Raw genomic sequence first — 26,795 nt, forward strand, 5'->3', positions numbered from 1 at the left:
TTTTCTTTATGAAGGTATTACATATGTGCCCTTATCCCCCCAAGGGAATATTTATTTATTGATTTCAGAGAAAGGAAGAAATGGAAACATCAATGAGAGAGAATCAACTGGCTGCTTCCTGCATTCCCCCTACTGGGGATCAAGCCTGAAACCTGGGAATCCAATGGGGATAGCCTGGTTCATGGGTGCATGTTAACCAGTGAGCCACACAACTGGCTACCTCTGGTATCTCAATACCAGAGTCTTAATGACATACAACTGGTTTTCTAACACTCTTATTTCAACCATTTTCTTCTTGTTACTTTCACATGCCATGACTCCTGTGTTCGTTCGGGTCTGCAGAGAAGCGGATGCTAAGACAAGATTAGACCGTAAAAGGTTTTCAGAGAAGGGAGCAGAAGGCATGATGTACTTCAGGCTGTGCCGGCAGGACTCTGGGAGGAGAAAGGGAAGGAAGACTGGATAGGAAGTTCTGGACCACAGCAAATTCCAAGAAAGGTTTAGCCAGGACAAGAGGGAGGGAGTTCTTGAGCCGAAGTTGTGTGCTTCACCGGACCACTAGAAACGGTTTGCTGTTTGGCATTAAACTTGGAATTAGGTCCAGGACTTCAAGAGGAACCTTTTCGTACGTGCCAGTGACTGTCGCCTGGAACAGCCTGTAGGAGGTGCTGCCTTGGCACAGAGTGGTGGGTTCAGGGGGAAGAAGCTGCAGACATCAGTCAACCAGACTCCGACCAGCAGACGTGGCCACGCCTACTTCCATTACACCTGACACCATCAGACTAATTTCTCATCTTAATACACAACTTCCATTCCTCTAACCATCCACATGCTCCATTTCTCCAGTCCTAAAATGACACAATAGTATAGAAACCACTATAAATTTGGTTTCCATCCTTAGCTAGAGCCTCTGTATTATCCCTCAACTCCCACAACAGTTAGCAAATCTGTCATTTTTTTTTTTAATTTATTGATTTTTTACAGAGGGAGAGAGATAGAGAGCTAGAAACATTGATGAGAGAGAAATATCCATCAGCGGCCTCCTGCACACAACCCAATGGGGATGTGCCCACAACCAAGGTCCATGCCCTTGACCGGAATCGAACCTGAGACCTTTCAGTCATGTTCTATGCACTGAGCCAAACTGATTTCAGCCTCTTCCATTTGTCTGAAGTGACACTGCCTGATATCGATCAGAGCATGTACCACTTGTAAGCCATTAATTCATGTTTTAACCCCGGCATGTATTTATATTAGAGCCTATACTCAATTCCTTTTATGTAGGCTAAGAGGAAAATGTGCTTCTGGGGTGTTTGGATCCAATTCAGTTTCCTAAAAGCCATCAGGTAATACCTCTGAAATACATTTAAAATGTTTCTCAGCTGACATTCTTCTAAGCTAGTAACAAATTTAGGCTTAAAGAACAGGACTAGGAAAGAAACAGTGAGGAGGAAGACTGAATGACATTATGAAGATTAGGCAGATTATGTAACAGCAGGAATTTTAAGAGGAAAAAGAGGATTTGGTTTCCAGCCAGATTGATTTGTAAACCAATGACAATAGTAGAGAAGTTGGGAAGAGTTACTTAGTAATATGCTAACAACTCTAATTTAGATTATATGTCTCAGCTGAAAGAAAGTAGCTACTTCTATGACCTAAGAAAATATTCCTTTAAAAAAAAAATACACACACACACACACACACACACACACACACACACATATATATATATATATATATATATATATATATTATTGATTTTAGAGAGGAAAAGGAAGAGGGAGAGATCAAAACATCAATGAGAGAATCATGGATTGGCTGCTTCCTGCATGCTCCCCACTGGGGATTGAGCCCACAACTCAGGAATGTGCCCTTGACTGGAATCGAACCCAGGACCTTTCAGTTTGCAGGCCGAAGCTCTATCCACTGAGCCAAACCAGTTAAGAAAATATTTTCTTCTTTTTTAAAAAAATTTACTTTATTGATTTTTTACAGAGAGAAAGGAAGGGGAATAGAGTTACAAACATCAATGAGAGAGAAACATCGATCAGCTGCCGCCTATACTGCCCGCAACCAAGGTACATGTCCCTGACCAGAATCGAACCTGGGACCCTTGAATCAGCAAGCTGACACTCTATCCAAATTGGTTAGGCCCTAACCGTTAGGGCAAGAAAATATTCTTAATTTCATTTAGGTTCATGTAGTAAAGGTCTATGTTCAGGTAAACTTTCTTGATAGAACAAAAATGCAAGAGACTTTTAATAACATTCTGAATTATTTATTGAATGTACATTGACCATACATGACGGAATTTAAAATGAATAAGTTAGGGTCAACTTTGTTTCATTTGAAACAACCATAAAAAAAAATCATAAAATCTTATTTAAAATATTTTCATTTCTAAAAAGTGCAAACCATTTTAAAATTAATGTTATTGCACAGTATTTGTTAATTCCTTTAACAAACTGAAGAGTAAAAGAAATCACTTTCATTTACTTTCTCATTTTAAAAATGGACACTTTGCCCCCAGAGGATGCAAAAATCAACAGTGAAAGTGGAATATTTAAAATAATGCAATGTATTTGACTAACGGGATTTTTAAAAGTAAATTTCATCTGGTATTCCATACAACTTCTGGTATGTTGACAGTAGATAGGAATTTAAAACAAACAAATCTAAGCTGATCAAATCCACAATTAAGTGAAGTTTTCATTTTATTCAGTTGTAAATAAAATAGCAGCCATTGTTTTATCCAATGCACTAATGGTATCAACTTCGGAAGAAATTATCTACCTTGTTTGTGAAAAGCAAGAATAGTTAGGTGCCTTCCGTTGAAACACTGTGAGCTTTAAAAACTTAGTTCTTTTTCAATTGCTTTATAATTTCCAAATAAAATAAACGGCTCCAGCCGCCCTCTTGGCAGTCCAGTTTCTTATATGATTACATCTTCCATGAAGTCATCATACAGCCACTTAAAGGTGTGATCTTTGGAACATTCTATAGTTTCAAAAAGGCATTTAAAGTCTGAAGGATACATGTCTATTATTTTTATATTTTGATCTTGATCCATTTCCTTCAATATGTCCATTGCATCAATTGGACTCAATGAACTGCAAAAAAAAAAAAAAAAAAAAAAAAATTCAAAGTAAATTGTTAAATCTTTTTCATAACAACTATCAGTTAATATAGAGAAAAAATGCCTTCCAACCCCAATTTAAAATGTCAATCTTATTATATGTAATTAACCTTATTTAGTTTAAGAGCTTGCATATCATATATAGCTTTAACTATGTTTATTCCTAAAGTTTCATGGCAGATATAGGTGTTAACATGTTCTAATCAATTCCTACACAAAATTCCAGTTTAACAATTAAAAAATCCTTTTCTACCTCTTTCATCCTTTAACTTTCTTTTCAAAAATATTTTTAACTCCATTTGACTTCATGTAAAACTCTGCTGTCTGGCAGTTTCAAAGGGAATACCTTTCACATTTTTATTTAAAACCTAGTGGTCCCGCGGAAACTGGCTTGGCTCAGTGGATAGAGCATTGGCCTGCGGACTGAAAGGTCCCAGGTTCGATTCCAGTCAAGGGCATGTACATTGGTTGTGGGCACATCCCTGGTAGGTGGTGTGCAGGAGGCAGCTGGTTGATATTTCTCTCTCATCAATGTTTCTAGCTCTTTATCCCTCTCCCTTCCTCTCTGTAAAAAATCAATAAAAGATATATATATGTATGTATATATATATATATATATATATATATATATATATATATTAAATAAAACTTAGTGACCTGGTACACGAATTCATGCACACTGAAAGAAAATTAACTAGAAGAAGAAATATTTTAATATCGCTATTTGCCCTTTCTCTATAGAAGTGTCAACCAAATTCACAATCAACAATGACAGATGGAAACACATGTGTGTGATTGGCACTGGCAAGAGCTTTATATGTATCACACATACGCAAGTCAACTTAGTCTTTTATAGATATGGAATAAACTTGCTTAATTAGACCTGCTTTCTGATTTAGCTAAACTTTTTCCAGCCCAGTGAAGCACCCCAACTTTTTTTTTGTAAAGGATGGATTTCTTTTTTCCTTTTTTTTTTTTTTTTTTTTAATATATATTGATTTTTCAGAGAGAGAAAGGGAGAGGGATAGTTAGAAACATCGATGAGAAAGAATCATCGACCAGCTGCCTCCTGCACACCCCCTACTGGGGACGTGCCCGCAACCAATGTACATGCCCTTGACCGGAATCGAACCTGGGACCTTTCAGTCCGCAGACCGACACTCTATCCACTGAGCCAAACCGGTTTCGGCCCAACTTCTTTTTCAGATAATTGTCAGCAACACAGTAGTAAATATCAACACGAAGCAGATAATTATTATATTGTAGATCATGCAGGGAGAACAAAGGGTAAAATATTGAATTGCAGCATTGTTTGACTATTCTGTGCAGTGAGAAAACCTGAAGTCATTTTCAAGGTCCACCATTTCTTACTTCTTTTCAGTTGGGTCAAGTTTCTAAATTTTCTAAATCTATGTTTTCCAGCTAATGAAAAGAAAATAGGATTCCACCAAGTCTCCTATCTACCTACTTCAGGACTTCTGTGAGGATCAAATGAGATGCGGCAGGGAAAATGCTTCACAAATATGTGATTAAAGTGTGAAATGTTTCCACCCGGTTTACAAAGCAAGTCGTATTCCTGGACTGAAGAAATTGCAAGAAGGCTAGTCGTTGCTATGAAGAGGAAGCCAGGTGTTGGTTCGTGACATCATTACCTGGATGGACACGTAGCATATTAGCCTTTTACATATATAGATTACTGATAAATAGAAAGCAGAAAACTGCCTTATGTAGTAGCCTATCAAGAAACCATCATTGAATCTCTGACACTAAGGGATAAACAACTGCAATAAAATATTTTGGCAGAAAATATTTCCAATACTTTTTCATTTTGAATGGAATCATCACAGGTGGAAATATGCTTTCAATTCAGAGATCTCAAAGGGAATTTTGAACATTTAGCACCACAGTTTACCATATTTGTTCCTTAATTTCATATACATATATATATTAAAAGCATAATATGCTAATTAGACCGGACAGCCAGAGGACCTTCCGTACAAAACCAGGGCTACGAGGGCTAAGGGAGCTGCTGCGGCAGCGAAGGCTGAAGCAAGCCACAGTAGCTGTGAAGGTGGAGCTCTTTGCATGAAACTCGGGCATTGGGCCTCCAGTTTATGTATTTGGTGAGTGTGGCTAGATGAATGACTTTATTAATTTTAATCTTTATTGTTTAAAGTATTATAGTTTTCCCCCATTTGTTCCCCATTGATCCCCTCCATCCTATTCCTTCATCCCCCCAGACAACCATTACCAGAAGGGGACAAGATAAAAAAATAGTGGATTATTTTTACTGGTCTATTATCATTTTTAATGTTTATTTTTACATAAATTTTGTTCAATTAACAGCTTATTCAGTTACATATTTAATGATGATCAAATTAATTAAATGTTTTTGTATTTGTGACCAAATTAATTTAAATAATTATTAACCTTTGCTCATCTTGACAATACTCTGAAATGAACATGGGCTGCTGGTTACAAGATGTAATGCATAATTCACAAAACTGTTCACATCAGCCCTACATAAAGATTACACTTCGGTGGATACAAATGAGGCAGTAACTCTTTTTACCAAGCTTTACATAGAAACAAAAATTTTGGTTCAGGGCAAGGAAATCAGGGTGGTACAATGATCCATCCCTACTCTGGTTAGGAAATGGGACCAATAAGAACAGGCAATGTAGTCCCAGCTGGTTTGGCTCAGAGAATAGATCGTCGGACTGTGGACTAAAGGGTCCCAGGTTCAATTCCAATCAAGGGCACATGCCCAGGTTGTGTGCTCGATCCCCAGTAGGGGGCATGCAAAAGGCAGCCGATCAATGATTCTTTCTCATCATTGATATTTCTATCTCTATCTCCCTTCCCTTCCTTTCTGAAATATATATATATATATGTAATATATATACATATAAAACAGCAATGCCAAAGTAGGTGGTGGGTATGCCATCAATCATGCCAACTTTCTCCATCCCAGCCAGTGGCAAGCAACTCCTTCTTCATGAAGGTTAATCCAAGAAGGAAAAAAATAACTCAGGAGATTTCGTGGAAAATATAATTATACTTTTCTCAAAATGTGTGCCAGGAAGGAGGAAGTATTTTGGAGAAACAGATGAGTGAAAACATGGTACCTCACTCTGTTAATCAAGATACAAAAAATATAAAAATTGGACCTCTAACATGAAAGTATAATTCTCATTAAATTGCTACTTTATCACTTGCTTTTATTCTTGTTACTTACGTTAAGTGGTCGATTAGCTTGCCATGGCGCTTCAAAAAACACTGCTTCGTCATGTGAAAAAATACATCGTAGTTAACAGATGTTAACTGTTGTGAAAATAAATCTTTATGAGGAGTCAATTGAATAAGACACAGGTTTTGTTGTACTTGCTGTTCTGATGATTCCTGGAAAGAAGGCAAAATAAATTGTGTTAGTTATAAAATATTGCCAGAGCAAGGCATGGTTCACTTCCTCATTCAACCGCCAAACCCTAAATGTCCCCCTTGAACAATTCTTTTTTTTTTTTTTTTTTTTTTTAATATATTTTATTGATTTTTTACAGAGAGGAAGAGAGAGGGATAGAGAGTTAGAAACATTGATGAGAGAGAATCATCCATCAGCTGCCTCTTGCATCACCCCCACTGGGGATGTGCCCGCAACCAAGGTATACATACCCTTGACTGGAATCGAACCCGGGACCTTTCAGTCCGCATGGACCGTCTCAGCCCCCTTGAACAATTCTTACAGCTCTGCCAAGAATGCAAGGCCCTAAGCGCTCTTTCCCGGGGCCAGTTCTCAAAGGCTGCAGTGAGCCACTGTGAGGGGTGAGGAACACCTCTCGAGGACAAAAGCAGGCTTGCTTACTGTTTGCCACAAAACTGTACATGACAAGGTGGCACGTTCCATTCCCCAGGGCACGTTTTCATTTTAATCTCTAACACACAACATAGCTGCCCCCTTGTGGGGACAAGATGGCCAGCAGGGGAGGGCAGTTGTGAGCAATCAGGCCAGCAGGGGAGGGCAGTCGGGAGGGATCAGGCCTGCAAGGGAGAGCAGTTGGGGGCTATCAGGCCGGAAAGGGAGGGTAGTCAAGGGAGACCAGGCTGGTAGGGGAGGGTAGTCAAGGGAGACCAGGCCTGCAGGGAAAGGCAGTTGGGAGCAACCAGGCCTGCAAGGAGGTTAGTTGGGAGAAACCAGGCCTGCAAGGGAGGGCAGTTGGGGGCAATCAGGCCTGCATGGGAGGCAGTTGGGACAACCAGGCCTGCAGAGAAGGGCAGTTGGGGAGGACCAGGCCTGCAGGGGAGGGCAGTTGAGGGCGATCAGGCCTGCAGAGAAGGGCAGTTGGGGGAGACCAGGCAGCAGGGGAGGGCAGTTAAGGGTGACCAGGCTGGAAGGGTGGGGCAGTTAGGGGCAATCGGGCAGACAGGGAAGCAGTTAGGCGTTGATCAGGCTGGCAGAGGAGTGGTTAGAGTTGATCAGGCTGGCAGGCAGAAGCAGTTAGGGGCAATCAGACAGGCGAGCATTTGGGAGCCAGCAAGCCTGGATTAAGAGAAGGATGTCCGACTGAGGTCAGGCCAAAACAGGCAGTCGGACATCACTCAAGGGATCTCAGATTGAAGAGTATGCAGGCTGGAATGAAGGACATCCCTCCACTCCATCACCACCCCCCCCCCCCATACATGAATTTCCTGCACCAGGCCTCTGGTCTTAATATAAAGTAAATGGAAGATCACTTTATAACATCATCACTTTGGTTCTTTAGAAGGGAAAAAAAACAATATAATAAAAGGCCCACCTCCTGGGTAAGAAATAGATGTACCTGTTAGTAAATGCAACCATTACAAGCAGCATTATTACAAATTTCTGATTAACTAATAAAGTATAAAATTTTGTTTTTAGTTTACCAAATTAAATGGATAGTAGAATGATTACATTTTCCAAATTTGAGATATATCTTCATTTCAAAAGAGATAAAAGTGGAAGTCAGATCCTGCATAAGTCTATTACCATCCTCTGTATAAATAGCTGAGAAATGCAAATCTTTTCCAAAGTAATTTAAACTTATTAAAAGCAACAAGATATGTGTAAAGAACATTTCTAGATATTCTAAAATTTAAATAAACACAGAATGCCAGATAATCTTAAAGAAAACCAAGGATGTTCCACTTAGAGGGAAAGTATTCATTTATTACCTTACTCTGTGGCTTTTCCTGCTGCGCACTCTGACTGCTTATGTCAAATGATGACCAAGGTTCCTGGAGGGAAGTTAAACGAAAACATTTCTTTTAGTGCTCTGTGGTCAAATCCTAGGTGCTTTGGAGGAAAAAAAAAAAATTAAAGCTAAAATCAAACGAAATAATCTTCTAACAACTAAGTATGCCCATTAAAGGGCTTCATGTCTTCTGGGACAAAATCAATGATGGGACTCCACGAAGATACGCTGCAAAGTTAGTTAAACCACTAAATCCTTGGGAGAACGAGGGCTCATAAAACATGTAAACACATATTATATAAAATATGTTTATTCTGCCGAAACCGGTTTGACTCAGTGGATATAGCATAGGTCCCAGGTTTGATTCCAGTCAAGGGCATGTACCTTGGTTGCGGGCACATCCCCAGTGGGGGGTGTGCAAGAGGCAGCTGATCAATGTCTCTCTCATTGATGTATCTAACTCTATCACTCTCCCTTCTCTGTAAAAAGTCAATAAAATATATATATTTTAAAATGCTTATTCTACACCCTATCTATTATCATAAAAATGTGCAGATTATGGTGTGAAAGTAGCATTTATTAATTTTTCTTACACTGCAGGCTCCAACTATTAAATATAATATGGTAGCCACAAGGGCCACTGAACACTTAGAATGAGTCCAGTTTGAATAGAGATGCTATAAAATACACAGTGGATTTCAAAGGCCTAATACACACAACAAACACATACACACACAATGTAAATTATGTAAAAATTCTAAAATATTGGTTACACGCTAAAATGATATTTTGAATTGAGGTTAAATAAAAAATTTAAATTATTTACCTGTTTCTTTTTTACTTGTTATAATGTGGCTACTAAAAAATGTAAAATTCATATGTGGCTCACATTATACAACTCTGATTTTGCCTAAGGAAATAAACTAAAACAACAAGGGGCAGGGATGCTCTATAAGGAAGTGTCACAGTTGCCATTAAAAACTTAAAAAGTTATGTGACAAGGGAAAAAACTTATAATTATTTGCTATTAAGTGGGAAAAAATAAGATACAAAATAATATAATCTTCACTATATAAAGAAAACAAATAATAGAAAAAGTAAAAAAGTTAAAAAATGCCACAAATGTCAACAGTAGTGACATCTGGATGGTAGAACTGTGGTGACTGTTTTATTCTTCTCTTTTGTTCTTTTAGATGTCTTACAGTCTTAAAATGAATATACATTATTTTTATAATCAAAGAAAAACATAACTATTCTGACAAAAAACAACAGGACAAAGTATATTCCACAGCCCAGCCAGTCTAGCTCAGTGGTTGAACATCGACCTATGAACTAAAAGGTCACTGGTTCAATTTCCGGTCAGAGCACATGCCTGGGTTTCTGGCTTGATCCCCAGTAGGGGGCATGCAAGAGGCAGCCAATGAATGATGTTTCTATTTCTCTCCCTTCCTCTCTTTCTAAAAATCAATATAAACATACTAAAAAAAAAAAAAAATAATAAAACACAAAACATATTCCACAGTTGGAAAAAAAATAAAAGTAATCTTGAATTTTTCTCCATTCGCTGTTCACTAACATGTAAGCTCTCTGAAAACAATCCAGCGCCCTGTTGAAATTTTTTTATTTTATTAGTGTCCTGTATTTTTCCCTGGCCTGTGGAGATTTACAAGGGCTCTACTCACCATATGCAGAAGCTTCACGTCATAAGCTACTTGCCAGAGCACACTTAATGCGTAGTACAGGTTAGGGTTCTGGGGGTTCGCCATCATCCTCTGGGAGGAGGAAAACAGAAGGCACTTGTTACACAAAACTACAATCAATCAAAACCAAATGTTGTCTCAACAATAATACCTTAATAGTCTCTAGAAATTAAAGAAAAATAGAACATAAAATCTTAACTGTAACCATTTCAAAGAAGAGAAGGCCTTTTAAGTTTTCATATTGGAACACAATGGAGATCGCAAAATCTCATTTAAACAAATGTTTGTGGAGAAGGAGAGGCATATGATCCAGCAATTTCACTTTTCCATATATATCCAAAATAACTGAAAACAGGGACTCAGAGAGATATCTGCACACAGATGTTCATTGCAGCATTGTCCACCATAACCTAAAAGTGGAAGCAACCCAAGTGTCCATTTATAGATGAACAGATAAAATATTAGTCAAGTACTTGTGAGAAACCTACCTGGGATTCCAGTTCATTAAAAAACAAATTCAGCTGTACTCGTCCATATCTATATATAGAAGTACAGGAATATATGTCATGTAAAACTTTCCAAATCATCTTTTTCTCATTTTTAGTTGGGAAGATTCCAACGACTTTCAAAGGGATACCTGTTAAGTATACAAGCAAGAATATTTGAATAAATTCTTAACACTTTTTTTCTGTGATTATAGTTTGTTGAGTCAAACTAAGTTAACAAACTATATAAATTTTGTTTCAATTAAAACTAAGCCTCAACATGTTTCCATGATATGAACTTGCTCTTGGCACAACTGCTCAGATTACTTGTGTCTAAGTGATGGGAAAGCAATAGTAGTCAACTTAAGAGTCCTAGCCAGTTTGGCTCAGTGTTAGAGCATCAGCTGTGAACCCAAAGGTCTCGGGTTCAATTCTGGTCAAGGTGTAAAAAATAGGGCAGCCACTATATATCAAGGACACGTACCTCAGTTGCAGGCTGCCCCCAGGCCTGGGCCCTGGTCAGGGCGCATGCAGGAGGCAACCAATCGATGTTTCTCTCACATTGATATTTCTCTCGGTCTTTCCCTCTCTCTTCCACTCTCTCTCAAAAATAAATAAATAAATAAATAAATAAATAAATAAATAAGTTAATGGAAAAATGTCCGCGATGAGGATATTTTAAAAATCAGCTTAACAGCATGTGAGCATAAATTGTACAGGACATATTACATACAAATCTCATCAACAAAGTAGGTGCACTGCTAGAGATAGCTGGCCAATTATAAGGTATTTGTTTTAGTAAATTACAACAATTACCATTTGACCAAGAAAGTGTTTCTATTCCCAATTCTTGAAAAAGCAACTTTGAATTCACAACAGGTTTTATTACTCCAAAACTTCTAGGGTCCAGCTTGAAGAAATCGGTGTGGAGCACATGCAGTTTCCCACCCAGCTCTTTTCCTAGGGACTAAAGAGAAACAGATAAAATGTTAATATTTCAGTGTTATGTAATATTATCCTATACTAGAGGCCCGATGCATGACATTCATACACAGCGGCGGGGACTGTCCCTCAGCCCAGCCTGCACCATCTCCAATCCGATACCCGTCAGGAGATGTCTGAAACCAGCAGAAAGACATCCCTTTCACAATCCAGGACCACTGGCTCCTAACCACTCACCTGCCTGCCTGCCTAGTGCCCCCAACTGCCCTTCCCTGCCAAGTTGGTTGTCATCAACGGCTCTTCCCTGCTGGCCTGGTAGTCCCAACTGCCTTCCCCTGCAGGCCAGTTCACCCCCAACTGCCCTCCCCTGCCAGCCTGATCTCGTCCCAAACTGCTCTTCCCTACCAGCCTGGTCGCCATCAACGGCCCTCCCGTCAGCCTGGTTGCCCCCAACTGTCCTCCTCTGCAGGCCTGGTCACCCCTAACCCCCTGCCAGCTTGATCTTTCCCTTAACTCCTCTCCTCTGCTGGCCTGATCACCCCTAACTGCCTCTGCCTCGGCCCCCATCACCATGGCTTTACCCAGAATTCAGAAATCTGGAAGATGGCCTGTCGACCCAGTCTAATTAGCATATTACCCTTTTATTAGTACAGATAATAAAAGGCTAAAATGCAAATCAATCCAAACCTGGAACTACCATTCACTATGAGGAACACTGACCACGAGGGGACAAACGCTCAGTGTAGGAGCTGCCTGCCCCCTGGTGGTCAGTGTGCTCCCACAGGGGGGGCACTGTTCAGCCAGAAGCCCTGAGCAGGGCTCACAGCTGGGGAGCGTGATGACAGTGGTGGGAGCCTCTCCCGCCTCTAGGGCCATGCTAAAGATGTCCACAGCCAGACATCCCCAGATGGCGAGAGGGTGCAGGCCAGGCTGAGGGACCCCCCCCCCCGCCCCGAGTGCACGAATTTCATGCACAGGGCCTCTAGTTGTTTATAATAATGCAAAGACCTACTTCAAAAAGCAATTTTTTTTAAAAAATCCCCACTATAGCATATTTTCCATTGATTTTTAGAGTGGAAGAAAGGGGGAGAGACAGAGAAAAAGAGAAACATTGATGTGAGACACATTGATTGGTTGCCTTCTGCACATACCCCAACTAGGGCCAGGATTTTGAGCCTGCAACAGAGGTAGGTGCCCTTGGCATAATCAAACCCAGGACCCTGTAGTATGCGGGCTGACTATCGTACTATCCAGAGCCAAACCAGCCAGGGCTCAAAACACAATTCTTATAAGAAATATTACCACCTCAATAAAGATGTAACGAAAGCAAGTACTACTATACCCTAACATTTAACAGAGTTAATTCAAATGAATTAATGCCTGAAAAATACTGAAAGTACAAATTTAAAAAAACACCTTCCACAAATTCTTACTTGTTCTTACTTTATTTAATAGCATTGTTAGTTTTTCGAAAAACCCCTTCACACTAATCGCCAATTCCTTAGAAGTGGCAGCCTGGGCACAAGGGCACAGACTCTGTGACGACAGCTGGGCTCACAGAGTTGCAATCCACCTGCGAGTCATGCAAAGATGCTCAGAGTCGAGAAAAACAACAAAAATATTAAAGTGAAAGGCAGGTTACTCAAGAGAGTATTACTCCTTTTTTCCTTGAAGAGTTTAATTCGTCCCTCACCAAATGAACTTAGCTCATTGTGGAGGTCACTGTCCATTTGCCACTGGATTCTTCGTTTACTTTTTCTAGACAGAGGCAACTCTAGAAGGAAATCTTTTGACTGCCCTGAGCTGCTCAACTTGCACCAGCCTGAGAACTTAGTAGTGAGAGCAAGGATTAGCTACTGACTCCATAAACTTAATTCGAAGTTACAAGAAATCAATCAGAAGAGGGCAATATGCTTTGATATGAATTTAGGTTCTCAGGCACAGAAACGTCTATTGGCATTTATCACGACTTCAATAAATTTGCAACTTAAAAGTGATGAATTAAAAACCTAATTTTTCTTAAGCATTTGAGTTCAACCTATAAATATTATTCAATTTCTAAATCTATTACATTTCAATGATTATTTTCAGGGGGTCCCTGGAGAAAGACTAGGGGAAGGAATAAACTGGAGGTGGAAATCATGTATGTTCATTAATTTTGAGATGCCTATTAGGTGATCATTAATTTTGAGATGTGACCTAAATGGGGCGGTCAGTGACGTGGTCCCGACTGAAGATGTAAGTTTGTACTTGGCCTGGTGAAGGTAATTAAAGCCAGAACTGCCGATGAGATCTCCAGGGTCAAGTACACAGGACAAGAAGCTGAGACTAAGCCAAAGGGAAGGAAGAAAACCAGAAGGTGTGGTGTCATGAAAAAGAGCATTCATATAATGCATAACTTAAAAACTAATTAAACTCTGACAAATTATACTAAATATAACAATAAAATAATGTCACAGTAATTACACAAGTCATATCTTAATCTAATTAAGGAAAGCTAATAAATTTTGAGTTTATGGTAATGTGTAATAAGAATATATACTTTATTGGCTCAGTGGTAGAGTGTCGGTCTGTGGACCGAAAGGTCCCGGGTTCAATTCCGGTCAACGTTGGTTGTGGGCACATCCCCAGTGGGGGGTGCGCAGGAGGCGGCTGGTCGATTATTTCTCTCTAATCAACGTTTCTGGCTATCTCTCTCCCTTCCTCTCTGTAAAAAATCAATAAAATATATTTAATATATATATATATATATATATATATATATATATATACACACACACACACACACACACACACACACACTTTAGGACTTTATACATTTTTAGTTTAGCACCTGTGATTTACCATTCAATAATTCAGACACAATAGCCAAAACTCCAGAATAATTCAAGTTGTTTAATAGTGAAATCACATCTTAGAACTCTACTTAATTGCATTTAGAATTCCAAAGCAGGAAGTAAAAAGGTCAGGAAAGACCAATAACCTTTGAGTTTCTACTGCTCATTCCATTAGGCACTTTAGTTTATCTTATTTAAACTGCATAAGATGCTTTCCAGGTGGGAATTCACATCTCTATTTGTTTCTGGGAAAACTAAGATCAGTTTAAATTCCTTCCTTGCCCAAAGGTCTTAAAGGTTTGAAAAGGCTGTGCTCTACCCCTGCTGAAATGAGACAGTTTATAAGGAGAGCTGCCTTCAGCAGTTTCCACAACTCAGACAGGACATATCAGTGTTCCCACCCTTCCTTGGCCATGACCCGCCTCTCTAAAATTCCGAAACCCCACCTGTGACATGTAATTCTTATGATTCAAACAGTGAAGTATTCCTGTGAAGGAGCCTAAAACTCATAAACTTGGTCTAAAACAGCTTCCAAAGGACATGGCATCCATGAAAGAGGAAAATAAAAGAAAGAACAGTGGAAGTGCTGAGGAAGAAATTGTTAAAAAAAAAAAAAAAAGAAAAGAATGTGAAGTGATATGAAAAAATAGCAAGTAAAGTTTCAACACATAATAGAGAACTGAAATACATAAAATGTCACAATATGTATTTATATGATGAAGATGAGGCCCCTGGAACCATAAGAAATGCAAAAAATTCAGTTAATAGCTCATTCTCAAATTGCCCACCTTACATATCAAATTGCCCCCTGTGGGGAGTGTGTCCCACATTGGGAACCATTGCCATATATCATGATTTATTATTATAGCACACAATCTGTATCATGTGTATCTCTTAGATATCCAGATAGGAAAACAAACTGTTCCTATTTGAAACACTGTTAATGTGGAATCCCAAGAATTTTATCAGAGAAATGGGAAGGGGAGGAGCTTAAAGTTAGATAAAACTCCAATCAAGTATCTTCCTATCTTCCTATCTTCCTTTCTTCCTTCCTTCCTTCCTTCCTTCCTCCCTCCTTTCTTTTTCCACATTGACTGGTTACCTCCTGCATGTGCCCTAGACTTGAAGTGAACTCTCACCACTTTGGTGTGGGGGCCAACACTCTAACCACTGAGCCCACTGGCCAGGGCAAGCATCATCCTTTAAAATCCTTTCAGGTTTTAGGAACACACTGGAGCCTTTGGGAGCCTAGAGGTATTGTCTGGTAAGAGCACCACTTTAACGTCTGTGCAAAGGTTCTGTTTAAATGGTTTCTTCTCTTTTATTCTGGCAAATACATGAATTCACACAAAATTTTATTTGAATGGCTTTTCACTTCATAACAATGGTTAATAAGTTAGGGGCTGAGTAAAAGTGCTGGCGATTTTTTTTAAAAGTAAAAATGTTTACTTGAGCAAAAACTGGTAAACCTTTTATAAATGATCAGGATAAAGCTATCCTATTTTCAAATTAAAATTACAGATGGCTGTGTTTTCTAAATCATATTTCATAATCTTGAATCTTTGAACAATTCATATTTGCTCTTTGTGTTTCTGAAATTCTAGCGGATTTTTAATTCAGGCTAAAACCCTAAATTATTTCCAAAGCAATCTGTCGTAGAATAACAAACATCTAAGGCACATAGCTTCATTAATAAATAAATAAAGCAGCTGCATTTGATAGCCAGTTCACAATCTTTTGTTTTCATCCTACCACTTTTAGATTTTACATGTTTCAGGAAGTTGGAATAGAAAAGTCTAAGCTTCCTAAACTGAATGTAGTGATTTGTAAAGGAGGGGGAGAAAGAGGAAAACAAAACAGCCTGACAATGATGCAAGAAATGTCCACATTACTGTTATGTAATCCTATCTACTACCAGAAGAATTCACTGGAAAATCCATTTGAGCAATGCCTTCACTCCATGCAACTGTGTCTGACCTGCCCGGGACCTCTCAATCCCGAGTTAGTACAGCCCATTCATTGGATCGTAGCGCTCCAATCAGATTCTAAGCTCACAGACAGCAGTGGCACGCGTAGTCTGAGATGGGGAAACAAGCCTAGAAATACCTCTGTTCAAAGTCACCAAACTAGTCTGTAGCAGAGCAAGAAGCAGAACACAAATCTCAGAGCCCCAAGCTTTTAGCTCTCCAAAGAACTCTGATCCTAGGCTCCAGTCTCCGGGGACGACAGCCTATGTATGGCCTGGCCCCCAGAAGTCAGTCCACAACCATCAATTGTGCCTAAGTTTACTTCCCTAAACTACGGCAGGGGCAGAGGCTTGAACAATGTTATTTTTAGAAACTAAAAATCTACCTCCAAATGTGGAATAAAAGCTTTGTCACTTTCAAGGGCAATCACTCTGGCACCACTTTGAAGTAACGCTCTGGTCAGGATCCCAGGACCTAGAATATTAACAGAACGAAAAGGTTATTTACAAAAACCAATTTCTCCCAATATCAAAGAAAGTGGTCGTTTTACAGGTATTGCCTAATTTTAATTCTTACGTCACTCCCAAAGTAGATGTTACTCTCCTTACTTACATACAAGGGGCCCGGTGGTTAGAGGCAGTCACCATAGGCAAGCGGTGCTACTTGGCTCTGAATCCATTCTGTCCAAGACTGCAAAACCTGCGCTCTAATCACAAAGTTTCACCCAAGAAAAAAAAAAGGGTGTGGAGCCGCGAAACAAAAAAGTTGCCTCCAACCTAACATTGAATCGTGAACTATCCTAAATAAAACTGATGCCCATGATAGGAAACGGAGCTTTAAAAAGTTCTACTTTTTAAGAAGTCTCTAAGTCTAGTGTTCTCAGCATCCTGCTAACGGCCTCTAGGTTCACGGAGGGGTAAAATAAAAGTCTTGGGAGAAAGGAGATGGCATCCCCTTGGGGAGATGGTAGAATCGACGAGCATGTTCTATCAAACCATTTTTTAAAAAAAATGTATTTTATTGATTTTTTTTCTTTTTTTTACAGAGAGGAAGGAAGAGAGAGAAACATCGATCAGCTGCCTCCTGTACACCTCCCACTGGGGTTGTGCCCACAACTAAGGCACATGCCCTTGACCGGAATCGAACCCAGGACCCTTCAGTCCGCAGTCCAACGCTCTATCCACTGAGCCAAACCGGTTTTGGCTACCAAATCATTGTGGAACGTGCAGACTGCTCCAGAAACACACGCAGCTCGGTGAATGCTGACCCCACGGCAGGGCCTGTGTCCTCCTTCCCCCCTACCCTCACCCGCGGCGGGCAGTGCAGTCTGCAGAGGGAGGAGCACCCGCGAGCACAGCCCGGGCCGGACTCACCTGGGTTGATCTCCAGGATGAGGTCGCAGCCGTCGTTTCTCAGCAGGAGCCGCGCCACGGTCTCGGCCAGGCTCGGGCTGAGTACGTACCGCTTGGACTCCAGGCGGCTCCTGGGCACCCCGGGGGGCAGGTCTCTGAGGCCCTCCCGGGGCGCCAGCTTCGGCGGGAAACCGGACAAACCGCGGCGGCTCCTCGCCGGGACACCCTTCCATCTCGCCGCCGCAGCCGCCGCTCCGGACCTCCAAAGGCAAAGGCGAGCGGCGCCGGCAAAGGCCGGCAGCGCCAGCCGCGGAGAGAGCCCCGCCATGGGGGCCCACATCCTCACACGCCGGGGTCTGCCCCAATGTCACCCGGAGTCATTACCGCAGCCGCCACCTCCGCTCCGGGAGCCCCACGTGCAGGGATCACCCCACCACCTGACACAGGCCGGGCTGGCTGCAGCCACCACTATCTACCAACCGCGCAGGCGCACACCCTCTCCGGGCTCTTTCCTCACTTCCGCTTCCGGCCAGGCGGACAGATGGCGAGACAGACCTTCTAGGCTGCGTGCTCTATGGTCGCCCGCCCTCCGCGCGTCCTCTCTAGGCGCTCGCGCTCTATGCTCCGCGGTCGCGGGCGGCCCGGCCGGGAGGGGTGAGCGGAGGAAGGCGGGGCGGGCAAGGCTGAGGTGTCTCCTCCACCCGAGCGAGAGCGAGCGAGCGGAGCGGCGGGAGACCCGAGCGAGCCCGGTGACAGCTCGTCAGCCGCCATGTCAGCGAGAGGGGCTGGAGGCAGCCCCGGCGCCCGGCGGTAGACCCCCACTTTGGCCTCGGATTCCCAGGTGAGGAGAGGGCGAGCGGGATGCAGGGCGCCCGCCGGCGGTTCTCGGGGTGCAGAGCCGCCTGAAACCCTCGTCTCCTCCCGGCGCGGTGCTGGCTGGCTCCTCGGGCTGCTGCGCCGCCCTTGCCCTCGGGGTGAGGTGTAGCCCGGTTCCCCCCTCTCCCTCCGCTCCTTCCCTGCTCCCCTGTTTTCCTCGCGCCAATTTCCCCCTCCCGAGGGGCCCGGCGGCCGGCGCGGTGCCTCCCGGTCCCCGGAGCCTGCGTTGCGGCGCCCGCTCCTCCCCATCTGCCGCCGCGGCCCCTGCCCGCACCGGGCTCGGCTCCCCCCGCGTACCTGCCCCCGACTTGTCCAGAGCCACCTGGTCTCTCCTCCCTCCCTCCCGCGGTATCGCCTTCCTTTTTAAATTTGCGTGCGGAACAGATTGAAAGTTCAGATTGGGGAAAAAAATAAGAAGACGACTTAAAGGCTTAACATGCCTGTCTTAGCTTAAGAGGATGAGGACTTCAGGATGCTTGTGTTGCTCCCTGTGTTGCAAAATAGCCCTCCCGCGGAATGCAATGCAAAAGGCCAGCTAGCTCCCAACACTCTAAAAATAGGATGCTAATGGAAGCGCTGGCCGGCGCTGCACCCGCTGGCTAAGGCTGGGGGACGCGGTGCTCCGCGAGTGGCTTCAGTGTGGAAGGATTGCCCTCGGGGCTCTGCCCACTGCCCTCTCCACCGGGAAGGACCTGCAGCCACGCCGGCTGCTGCCGGCTGAAACTATGTGCAGTCCTTGCTGCTGACTGCACGGGGAGTGTGTGTGAGTGACTGAGGCTTGGCATTTGAATGCACAAGGAAAAAGGTATCTGCGGAATGCATCGTCGCATAAATAGAAGCCTGGGGATTATATTCGGCTGATGAGCATCCAATGGATACATAGCTGACAGTCAACTGTGGCCCTGTTGGACTCTGAATTTGTTAGGGCACCATGGAAACTGTCATCCAATCAACTGGTGTGGGAGCTCTAGGGACCCGTACATCTTAATTCCCTGAGGGTTTTTTTGTTTGTTTGTTTGTGTGTGTGTGTGTGTGTGTGTGTGTGTGTGTGTATACTGTATTCCCAGTGACAATGTTCTAGAAGTAACTTTGGCATCCTCTGACTACTGGCATGCCATCCTTTACTGAGCTGTATTCCTTTCTCCCCTTAAAACATATTTTCATAGATTCAGAAACACATTCCTATCTATCAACCCCCCGCCCGCTGAGCCCTGGAGGCCTAAATATTTTTAAATCAAAGCAGAGTGATGTTTTATTGTAGAGGAAGAAATAGTTCATGCATGGGGATGTGTCATTTGATTACTCACTTCACAAATACTTTGAGCCCAGCTGGCGTGCTCAGTGGTAAGTGTCGATCTATGAACCAGGAGGTCACGGTTCCATTCCTGGTCAGGGTATCAGCCCGGGTTTTGGGCTCAATCCCTGGTGGAGGGTGTGCAGGAGGCAGACGATCCATGATTCTCTCTCATCATGGATGTTTCTATCTCTCTCTCCCTCTCCTTTCCTCTCTGAAATCAATAAACATGTATTTTTTAAAACATACTTTTTAAAAACTGTGCGTTTAAAATTCTTATTTTAAGATGTGCTTTTTTAATGTCATAATGTGTAGACTGAAGGTAGCCTACTCGGCCATAAGGAAACTTTTTTTCTTTAGGTTTTGAGAAAGAGAATTAGGTTATGATGATTATTTCCATTTTTATAGTGTGAATGGCTTGTTTGTGGTTGAAGGTCTTTGAATAGTAAAGAGAGAGAATCGTGTATGTTTTGTTTCTGAGTCCCCGGGTCCTGTACATATCCTTTTCACTTTAAAGACAAGCTGATCATCAGCTTTTAAACCCACTTTATTAGGAAAACTTGGTTTGTGTATTTGCATCTTAACTTCCTTAAGAGGTGTGGTTTTTACATCCTGTGCTATTTTTGCCTTTTTGAGGCAATTTTTCTTTAAAAAGATATCAGTGCAAAGTGACTCTGCTGATTATTCTTACAGTCTTCTTAAGTTATTTTTATTGCCATCTCAATGTAAGTGGTACACAAGGGGAAATACTGCTTTTTCCTTTGGTTTTTAAATGGCCTTTGTAATCGGGAAATGCCAAGTGATCTAGTTTGCTGTTAAAATCAAGGCTCTAGGTTTGTGGTCAGCAAACTGCGGCTCATGAGCCACATGCGGCTCTTTGGCCCCTTGAGTGTGGCTCTTCCACAAAATACCACGGCCTGGGCGAGTCTATTTTAAAGAAGTGGCGTTAGAAGAAGTTTAAGTTTTGCTTTTGTTTGTTTGTTGTTGTTTTTTTTTTAAATATATTTTTATTGATTTTGTACAGAGAGGAAGGGAGAGAGATAGAGAGTTAGAAACATCGATGAGAGAGAGTCATCGATCAGCTGCCTCTTGCATACCCCCTACTGGGGATACGCCCGCAACCAAGGTACATGCCCTTGACCGGAATCGAACCCGGGACCCTTCAGTCCCCAAGCTGACACTCTATCCATTGAGCCAAACCGGTCTCGGCAGAAGAAGTTTAAGTTTAAAAAATGTGGCTCTCCAAAGAAATTTCAATCGTTGTACTGTTGATATTTGGCTCTGTGGACGAATGAGTTTGCCCACCACTGCTCTAGGTCTGCAGTAGTTCTGTTCTTTGGAAAGCCACATAAGCATTTTAAAGTTTCCTATCAAAATAGCGAAGTAAAAAAGAAACAAGTGAAATTAATTTTACTAGCATTTCATTTCATCCTATGTATAGTATTTTAATGTCAGATTTTAAAAGTTACTCATGAGATCATTTTACATTCTTTCCCTCTAAATCTACAAAGCCCGCTGTGTATTTGAACTCACGGTCTGTCTGAACTCAGATTGGTGACATTTTAAGTGCTCGGTGGCCTCGGGGAGGTCCCAGCTGTCGCCAGGTTGCTGTGTGCCTCTGGAGTATTAAAACCCCTTTTCCGAAAGGGCTGCCATGTTCAAACAGAAGCTTCTGTGCAGGAGAGAAGCTTCCAAGAAGTCTCTTCCTCTTTGGTGTTGACTGTGTTAACAAAGAGGAGGAGAAACAGGTGCCAGGTGCCTGTCCAGTGAGGGCCAGGAGATGATGGAGCACTCAGTCATCTCCTGGGGTGACCTTGTCACATTTATTTCCACCTGCTGTCAACAATGTGTCAGGGCGCTCTCTCTCCTAGTCTGGCTACTGTATCTGTCGGTATTCAGGAGAAGTTAAGGACCTACAGGAAGATGGAATTCGTTGTAAACAGGTGGAGTGCCTACTATTGTAGACATATTCTGCATCTGTTTTAGGGATGGCTAAGTTTTGTGAATGCACTTCTCCAAATGATGGTGTTTCTTACCAAGGAAAAGATAGAATATTTTTAGCAAAACGTGGAAAGAAAGAGGATAGGTTTTGGGCTGAAAAGTTCTGGGAACCTGAGTAGTATTATAGTAAAAGATTAACCCGTGCATACGGTGGTTCAGGTAAGTTTAAAAGGAAATCCGGCAGGTTTTATATAAACCTACTGACACGTTGGCAAGGTATGTGCTCTACATTGTTTTTGCAACCACGAGGTGCTGATGTGCACGGAACCTTCTCTGTTTTCAAAGCTGTCATAACGGAAAGATAACACTGTGGGAAGGTAACCCAGCACCTCGCTGACCTCAATGGGGATCCGCAGGGACCGGTCGTGGGCCTTATCTTGATCTCTGTACTCTAATAAACTTGCCTAAATCTTCCTTTAGCTGCCTGTCTTACACCTACATTTACTGTCCAAACTTATCTGAAGGCCTAATTAAATTCAGTGTCATTTAATACAAAAAAAGTGCCCCCTTCCCAACCTTTATAAAGAAATTAGGCATAAGGAAGTTTTGTATGACCTGGTCAGCAAACAAGACTCTTCCCTCGGTAGACTCTAGTCGGGAGAGTTGGCAGCGTGTGGAATATGAAAGGATCAAAGGCAGAAGGGACGGGGTGGTTGCTGAATGTTGCTTGTTCCATGAGAAGAACAGGTGTGTGATGCAGGAGAATATATTGTTGCCTTTGAATCCACATGGCTACCCATCGATTCCATTGTAGTTGGATAAGAGAATACATTGTGTTTTTGTGTGTGTGTTTTTTAAATATATATATTTTATTGATTTTTTTTACAGAGAGGAAGAGAGAGGGATAGAGAGTTAGAGACATCGATGAGAGAGAATCATCGATCAGCTGCCTCTTGCACACTGCCCACTGGGGATGTACCCGCAACCAAGGTACATGCCCTTGACCGGAATCGAACCCGGGACCTTTCAGTCCGAGGGCCTATGCTCTAACCACTGAGCAACCCGGTTTCGGCGAGAATACATTGTTTTAATCCTACAAAGTAGTCTTTACAATTTTTTAGTTATTTGAGGAAGAGTAATTGATAGTCTGTCAATCTTCAGTTTTGAGTTGTTTTTTAAAGCTCTAATATGATTTGAGTGCCCTCTACAAGGATGAAGTTTTTAGTGTGTAGTTGTTTACTGACTATGTCTGTGTCTTCAGTCTGTTATGTAGCATTCTCTCCAGTTTGGGGCCTTTAGGACTCGCATGAACACAGGCTTTCCTTTATTTGGGAATCATTGCCTGAGGGGAAATGACATTTCCTTTAACCAGAGAATACTTTGGGGTTTTATGCATTTGAAATAATTCACTTATCATATTCTTTTAAGAACTACATCATGACTCAACTATACCTCCATAGATAATAAAAATCATGTCTGAGCCATCCTGAACAAAAGAAATGCATCATTTAAAAATTCTGAATCTTTTAATAGCTTGAGAGTGCTTAAATTTTGAGATTCATCTCTTGAACATGTTTGGATATGGAAACTTTTTTCCATTATACCACTCCTCCCTGCCATCCCTGAGGACTTCCTGTTTTCAGCCTCATCAGCCATATAGGAAGGAGAGAGAGAGAGAGAGAGAGAGAGAGAGAGAGAGAGTCAAGATACTGACAGATCATGATCACTTTTTCTTTTTTTTAAATAAATCTTTATTGTTCAGATTATTTCACTTGTTCCTCTTTTTCCCCCCTATAGCTCACCTCCATCAGGTTCCCACCCCACCCTCGACTTTACCTCCCCCCACTGTCCTCATCCATAGGTGTATGATTTTTATCTAGTCTCTTCCCGCACCCCTACCCCCTTTCCCACTGAGTATTGTCAGTCCACTCCCTTTCTATGCCCTTGATTCTATTATATTCACCAGTTTATTCTGTTCATCAGAGTTTTTATCCACTAGATTTTTAGATTCACTTGTTGATAGATATGTATTTGTTGTTCATAATTTTTATCTTTACCTTTTTCTTCTTCTTTCTCTTGTTAAAGGATACCTTTCAGCATTTCATATAATACTGGTTTGGTGGTGGTGAGCTCCTTTAGCTTTTTCTTATCTGTGAAGCTCTTTCTCTGCCCTTTAATTCTGAATGATAGCTTTCCCAGGTAGAGTAATCTTGGTTGCAGGTTCTTGCTATTCATCACTTTGAATATTTCTTGCCACTCCAGTCTGGCCTGCATAATTTATGTTGAGAAATCAGCTGACAGTCGTATGGGTGCTCCCTTGTAGGTAACTAATTGTTTTTCTCTTGCTGCTTTTTAATATTCTCTCTTTTTCTCTTTTGCTCTTGGCATTTTAATTATGATGCGTTTTGGTGTGGTCCTCTTTGGATTCCTTTTGTTTGGGGTTCTCTGTGCTTCCTGGACTTGCAAGTCTATTTCTTTCACCAGGTGGGGGAAGTTTTCTGTCATTATTTCTTCAAATAGGTTTCAGTATCTTGCTCTCTCTCTTCTTCCGACACCCCCCCCCCCCCCCCCATAATTCTGATGTTGGTACGCTTGAAGTTGTCCCAGATGCTCCTTACACTATCTTCATATTTTTGGATTCATTTTTCTTTTTTACTTTTTCAGTTGGGTGTTTTTTGCTTCTTTGTATTTCAAATCTTTGACTTGATTCTTGCATTCCTCTGGTCTGCTGTTGGATCTCTACTTATTATTTTTTATTTCAGTCAGTGTATGCCTAATTTCTAGTTGGTCCTTTTTCATATCCTCAAGGATCTTGCTAAATTTATCGCCTTTTCTAGGAAATTCTTGAAAAACCTTATAACCATGGTTTTGAACTCTATATCCAGTCATTTGCTTTCCTCCATTTCTTTCATTAGTGACCTGTTTCTTTGTCTCCGAATTTTGGCTGCTTCCCTGAGTTGATAGAGTGGCCTTATGTGATAGGTGTCCTATAGGGCCCAGTGACTCAGACTCCCCATTTACCTGAGGTGGACACTATGGTGCTCCCCTTTGTGGGCTGTGTGAACAGTCTTGTTGTAGTCAAGTCTTGATTTTTGTTGGTATCACTGGGAGGAATTGACCTCCAGGCCAACTGGCCGTGAGGATCAGCTGTGTCTAAGATGGGAGAACTTCCATGCTGGAGACACCCTTATGAGACAAGACTTGCTTCATTGGGGCTTTGGTGCTCACTGAGTCTGCCCCCTGAGTGTGTCCATTATGGATGTGAGGAGTTGTAATCTGGATGGTCCCACTCTGATCCATGGGTACACTGGCTCTTGGATCTCCAAGGAGGTGCAAATTTAGTCTCTGCCTGAGGCCACCCAGCAGGAGCTATGGAAAGATCTGCAGATTCCTCTTTTTTGTTTGGGTTTTGGAGGTGCCCAGATGAGGCCCAGCTATGAAGCAGTGCAAGCTGCTGTGGGGCTTTGGGCCTGCTTTTAGATGTTCTGGGTCTCACTGACTCAGCTGTAGGTTAGTTTAAAATTCAAAGGACCAGGCCATTCATATGCAAAAGCCTCTTCACTCAGCTTGGATGGGGTGGAGTCTCAGGGTGGAGCAAACAACAATGGCTTCCCATCGTTGTTTGATGAGAGAGACCCCTGGTTCTCAGTTTCCCACGGTAATCTCTGTAAGCACTTCTGAGAGAAAACCATCCTCGAGTTTTGCCTGCTGCCAGACAATCCAGTTTCTCCCCATATGAGTCTGGGTTCCCAGAGTCTCTCCCACAACTGGAGTTCAGAACAATCGGGAGCTTGTGTCTCCCTCCTGATTGAGAAAGCCCACCACGTACTCAATTGCCAGCCCTCTCCATTCATGCGCTTCTGAACATTTGCCTTCTACAGCTCCTGTTAATCTCAGTGTGCTTTTCTCTTTCCTGCTAGTCACAGAATTTCCACTCAGCCAGCCTTCCTGTGGTTCTGGATGATGTCCGTTGTTTTTTTTGTTGTAGTTTTGAAGTAGTTGTGCCAGGTAGCAGTTTAGGTGTTTACCTTGCCACCATCTTGGTTTCTCCCTACTTTTTCCTTTTAAGAAGAATCCTGAAGCTGTAAATGACAAATGTAACCACCTTTGTTGATATTTGGGCATTTGGCATTTTAATTGACAATACCTAGAAGATTTTAGTAATTAACAATATTTTGTAATTTTCATATCTATTAACTTCTCTTATGGGAATACTTAGACTGTTTTTCCTGGAAAAGTAATACCAGATTAAATAATTACATGGTTTTGCTATATTAACTACATTTTGAAATCCCAGTGAATTAGGTGGTTGTGGTTTTCTAATTTAGTGATAGAAAACTAACATTTTAAAAATAACTTTTATATTACAGATCTTAAATAATTTACTTAAAATATGTGGACTCTGTGGTAAGGTAAAGAATGCTGTTCCGGAATATTTGAGAGCATATCACTTATATTTTGATTTAATGCATTTATTGTTTTTCTTCTTAACCATTTCCTCTTCTGTGGGTATTACCACTTTACAAACAAATCTTTAAAAACAACAATTTTTAGTTGAACTGTAAGATATTGCTTAAAAATTTTCAATGAGGACTTATATTTGTGAAAATTCATTCAATTTATGGAAGCCTAGAAATACCAAAGAGTACCTTAGTTTTTGTGTGTGTGTGTTTTTCATTTGTGGAGAATGAAAACTTTATTTAAACCAGGTCTTGAAAGAATTCATACCAAGTAAATGAAACTATTTCTTCCCTCAAGTTCAACTCAGCTAAAAAGAGGAGTGGAAGTTTGTAGAAACTATGCTAATTAGAAAATGATGAAATTTAATTTCCTGAAAAAGACTTTATTTATATCCATTTGTGATTTCTAGATCCAAATTCAGTCATCTGGCTTTATTTCCTTCAACAGTTCCCAACAGTTCACTACAATTTTGGTGTGGGGTTCTTTGCCAGGCCAATTAGAGTTATATATCAGCACTGCAAAGAGCCAAAATTAGAAGCAATGTCATATGACTGCCTTGTTTAAATCATACTATAAATGTTTTGTGACTAAGGA

The 26,795-nt window shown here is 41.6% G+C and overlaps 2 protein-coding genes across 3 annotated transcripts in view; one reads left to right on the top strand and one right to left on the bottom strand.

Moving 5' to 3' along the window:
* Window positions 1-2,256: 2,256 nt before the first annotated feature.
* TFB2M (transcription factor B2, mitochondrial) lies at window positions 2,257-18,137 on the bottom strand. 2 transcript variants are annotated; one of them, XM_084868946.1, is made up of 8 exons: window positions 17,651-18,137; window positions 16,663-16,751; window positions 11,348-11,498; window positions 10,535-10,683; window positions 10,029-10,118; window positions 8,327-8,389; window positions 6,375-6,538; window positions 2,257-3,110 (listed from the first exon to the last, which is right to left on the bottom strand). In XM_084868946.1, exons 1-8 carry the CDS (start codon window positions 17,967-17,969, stop codon window positions 2,933-2,935), a joined length of 1,203 nt encoding a protein of 400 aa, XP_084725072.1. In that variant the 5' UTR covers window positions 17,970-18,137; the 3' UTR covers window positions 2,257-2,932. The 2 variants fall into 2 exon arrangements, with proteins under 2 accessions (XP_084725072.1, XP_084725073.1); XM_084868947.1 differs by lacking the exon at window positions 2,257-3,110 and adding an exon at window positions 3,775-4,788 and having other exon boundaries at window positions 17,651-18,133.
* Window positions 18,138-18,262: 125 nt separating this feature from the next.
* CNST (consortin, connexin sorting protein) overlaps window positions 18,263-26,795 on the top strand; it is an 83,428-nt gene continuing 74,895 nt past the window's right edge. The window contains exon 1 of the mRNA XM_084868880.1: window positions 18,263-18,470. The gene's annotated coding sequence lies outside the window, so the exon portion shown is untranslated. The remainder of the gene's footprint in view (window positions 18,471-26,795) is intronic.

This window comes from Pipistrellus hanaki (assembly GCF_964339955.1).
Source record: "Pipistrellus hanaki genome assembly, chromosome: 20".
NCBI lineage: Eukaryota > Metazoa > Chordata > Mammalia > Chiroptera > Vespertilionidae > Pipistrellus > Pipistrellus hanaki.